The sequence below is a fragment of the Triticum dicoccoides genome, chromosome 2A (genome assembly GCF_002162155.2).
Source record: "Triticum dicoccoides isolate Atlit2015 ecotype Zavitan chromosome 2A, WEW_v2.0, whole genome shotgun sequence".
NCBI classification, from domain to species: domain Eukaryota; kingdom Viridiplantae; phylum Streptophyta; class Magnoliopsida; order Poales; family Poaceae; genus Triticum; species Triticum dicoccoides.
Genome location: NC_041382.1, coordinates 767,366,645 through 767,370,411, shown reverse-complemented (window position 1 = coordinate 767,370,411; position 3,767 = coordinate 767,366,645). Strand labels below are relative to the sequence as shown.

The 3,767-nt window shown below is 55.2% G+C and overlaps 1 protein-coding gene across 1 annotated transcript; it reads left to right on the top strand.

The window, feature by feature from the left end:
- The first annotated feature begins 1,615 nt into the window (after nucleotides 1–1,615).
- On the top strand, nucleotides 1,616–2,795 carry LOC119357123 (dof zinc finger protein DOF2.2-like). The gene has a single exon (XM_037624113.1). It carries the CDS (start codon nucleotides 1,846–1,848, stop codon nucleotides 2,563–2,565), a length of 720 nt encoding a protein of 239 aa, XP_037480010.1. The 5' UTR covers nucleotides 1,616–1,845; the 3' UTR covers nucleotides 2,566–2,795.
- The last annotated feature ends 972 nt before the right edge of the window (nucleotides 2,796–3,767 follow it).

Genomic DNA, 3,767 nt, shown 5'->3' with positions numbered 1-3,767 from the left:
TAGACGGCTCGAGAGGGAAGTCGTGACGAGGAAGATCCGGAAAACGAGGAAACACTGTCAACCGTTGGATTTCATCCGACGGTGCTGGAAAATCAAATGATTTTTAAATGTAAAAACAAGTAGCCAACGATGAATAGATGACCCTTTTTGTCTATGTTCCGTCCCCCATGTTTCCTGTCAGGATTTATGCAATACTGGGAAGAATCGAGATCATGCCACATGAGTATATAAAACCATGGTGAACCAACTTGTGTTTGTATGGTTAGAAGGACCATGGTATCCCAGCGCATGGTGCAAGTCCTAGACTTGATGTTGGTGCTCGCATTACTCCTGAATTTATTTCGGGCTTCCGGCGATGTTCGTTCAGTGATAGGAGACGTTTTCGTCGACTACGAGGCGCATGTGGTTAAAATATCATAGGGGTAGAGTATATGTGTGTGTTTCATAGGAATGCGTGTATGTGAGCGACATATATTGTGCATATAAGATTTGTCTGAAGTCAAGCCTCGTAAAGTTTGACCAACTTTTCAACATTCACAATGTGAAATCAATATTAGTAGAAGCGTTATGACTTAAATTTTCGTATTGTATAACTTTAGCATGATAGATGTTGATATTTTTTCATATAAATATGGTCAAACTTTATGAAGTTTGACTTCAGACAATTCTTATATGCGGAGTAAAAAGGACCGGAGGGAGTACTATGTTAAAAAAAGACTATATAACACCATCGATTTGGACATAATAACAAAATTTTGATATATTTGGAGGAAATCAGGAGTTTATTTTTGGACATCAAAGGTAATCAGGAGTTGATCCTTGGCATGAGAAAAGTTTTCACTGGGAAAAAAATCGTCCAAATTAATAGAATTTGTTTTTTTTTTCTGCCGGGAACAGGACTTGGCTCTTGAGCCTTGACAACGCCGATGGAGCAGCGTGGCCTCGCAGCATAGGAGCCACCATATGGTATGGATCCGTCGACGAGAAACGCGGGATCGCGCCGGCGGCCCTCTGCGGCTCCTGTACGTCGGCCAACGAAAAGCTAGCGCAGAAATTAACCTCACCCCGTCACCCCGGGACGACGGTGACAGCGCCGTCGCCGTCGCACGCTGCGTGTGGCCCCGTCCCGTGGAAAAAGCGGCACCGACCATGTCCCCCTTTTGTCCTCTCACCTAGCTCGCCAACCTCCGGCGGTCCCGCGCCTCGTCACGGTGACGCGACCAGCAGAGCACACGACGAGGCCCCGCTAGCTGTAGCCCGTTCCCATTAACGCCGACCCGCCCCCGCTGGCTAACGTTGTCACGCATGCAGAACACACTGGATGCTTGAGTCCGGCCGGTGCGCCGCCGTGGCCCAGTGGCGGCGATGCCAGATGTTGGTGCGACGACGCCCTACGCGCCGGTCACAGAACAGTTGGGTCGGGTTACGTCCATCACAGTATCTCGGCACCGTGCTCGGTGGAGGAAGCTACCTTCGGGCGCAAGGAGGGCATCTAGTTCTCCGGCCGTACGTCCATGCCGAGTCACACGCGGGCCCGCCGCCGCGCCGGCTTCTACATATAGAACACCCACTGCACGCACGGCCTCGCATAGGTTACTACTACTAGTAGGCCACGACCAACCGCTCCCGTCGATCGATCCGTCAGCTCCATCATCTGCTGATTGCCGCCGCCGCTTGCCGCCCATCGGTCCAGCTCACACTGACCGCTACGTCTCACTCTCTCCTTCCTCTCCTAGCTCACCCTACCTGCTACGAGCCTACGAGTACGAGTAGGGTGTAGCTCGGTGATCACCACGCGCGCCCACAGGCCGCAGCTCGTTTTAAGCCGGCCGGGCCGGACACGGCATGCGCTGCCCCGCCCGCAGTCCCGCACGGCATTCGATGGCTCCAGCTTCCGCCTCGCTCCTCCCCGCCGCCGACTCCGCCCCCGACGCTGCTGAACAAGAGCAAGAGCAACAGCTCGCGCAGGTCAGTCTCTGCTCACTGCTCACTCTGTCTCAATCCGGCAAGCAAGGAGGTGACCAGGAGGGAGCGGCGAGCAAGAAGAACGGCCACGGCCAGAGCCAGCAGCAGCCGCCGAAGCTGGAGTGCCCGCGGTGCAGCTCCACCGACACCAAGTTCTGCTACTACAACAACTACAGCACCGCGCACCCGCGCCACTACTGCCGCACCTGCCGCCGCCACTGGACGCACGGCGGCACGCTCCGCAAGGTCCCCGTCGGAGGGGCGTGCCGCCGCCGCTCCGGCAGCGGCAAGCGCCGCAGGTCCTCCGCCGAGCCCCACACGACGTCCTCCGACTCGCCGCCACCGCCGCAGCCGGAACAGCAGGACACGCTTACCCCGCTCCCGGTCTTCCCGTTCCTCACCGACGACGGCCCCGTCTTCCTGCCGCAGTTCGACCTCGGGCTCGCCGGGTTCCAGTGGACCACGCCGACGGCCACAGACCACCTCTACGACGGGCTCGGGACGCCGTGGGGTGGCTGCGACGGGGCGCTCGCCCCCACCGGCGCATGGGATGACTTCGGCGGCCTCGAGCTCACCTGGCCTCTGGCGGCCGGAAACTGATCGGCGTCGTCATGTCGGTCAGCGTGTCGCCGGCGCGTTCCAGGCTCCTGTTTTATCATCGCAGCCTCGATCGATCAGCTAGCTGCCTATCTTTACCAGTCTGCAGTGTGTCTGTGACCAATCAGACATCTTTGACCACAGTAGTTGTCTGATTACATAGCTCGATCCATTTCAGGTTATAATTTCATGTATGGATATAGCTAGCAAACGCATGAGTATCCAGGCTACTAGCTGCTAAGTGCTCCCCTCGTTTCCTTTTACTCCGAAGATTTCTTTAAAGTCAAACGACACAAAGTTTGACTAATTATTCTTTATCTACTCCTACTAAGTTGGTGATGATGGTATACATGTCTTCACGTCATGTGTACTGTTCGATCTGAAATGTGTGACTGAGATTAAGATGCGTTGTCCTCTAGCCACATGACTCGCACTTTTGCGGTAACACCCCCAATATCGGACATAACTTTGAAGAAGGCTTCGGAACACAACACCGGTATTCTAGACGTTTCACCGTGAGAAGAAAAGTATTTGGGACGTTTCTCCTCCCCTCGCGACAAAACAAACGAGGTTTCGAGAACCCTGCCAAATTCCTTGCCGCCGACCCCTCGCCTCCCTTTTCCGGCGATCGCCGAAGTTGAGTGGGGCAGGCAAGGATCCCTCCTGTTGTATAGCCATGGTTGTAGTTAGCGGATCTCAGCAAATCGGATTTGCCTTTAAGCTTGCCCCGGTATCTCTTTCTAGATCTGACCGTGCAGGTCGGCCGTCGAAGAGGGAGACATGGCGGTGGTTGCTTGCCATGTCCAAGTTTCTCTACTCCACCATCCTGTTGCCCCTCTTGCTATGGATTTTTGTGTGAAAACTATCACCCAAAATATCGGGTGAGGCCAACTCCCGGCACAATCGAGCACGGTCTTCTATTCTTCTCTCTCAGTCATATCCCGCATCATCCTGCCGGAAAGATGGCCACGCCGTCCAGACCTACGCTTCCAGCCACCTAGCTCGAAGTCTAGGCCATTGTTGTCTACCGGTGCGGCGTGCCCAATGCCGATGCCTATTTGTACGTCAATATCCGCGTCCCGTTGGCCGCGTCCTCGGCCCACCTCTCGTTCCCTCCTTCTCGATCCTCACCCCGCTGCTCGCCCGCACCCATGCTCACATGGCCCCCACCAACTCCTCAGTTGCGCCATCCGACAACCTTGGGA

Excerpts from the sequence above, each read along its gene's own strand:
- LOC119357123 (XM_037624113.1), top strand. The coding sequence starts at position 1,846 with ATGCGCTGCCCCGCCCGCAGTCCCGCACGGCATTCGATGGCTCCAGCT.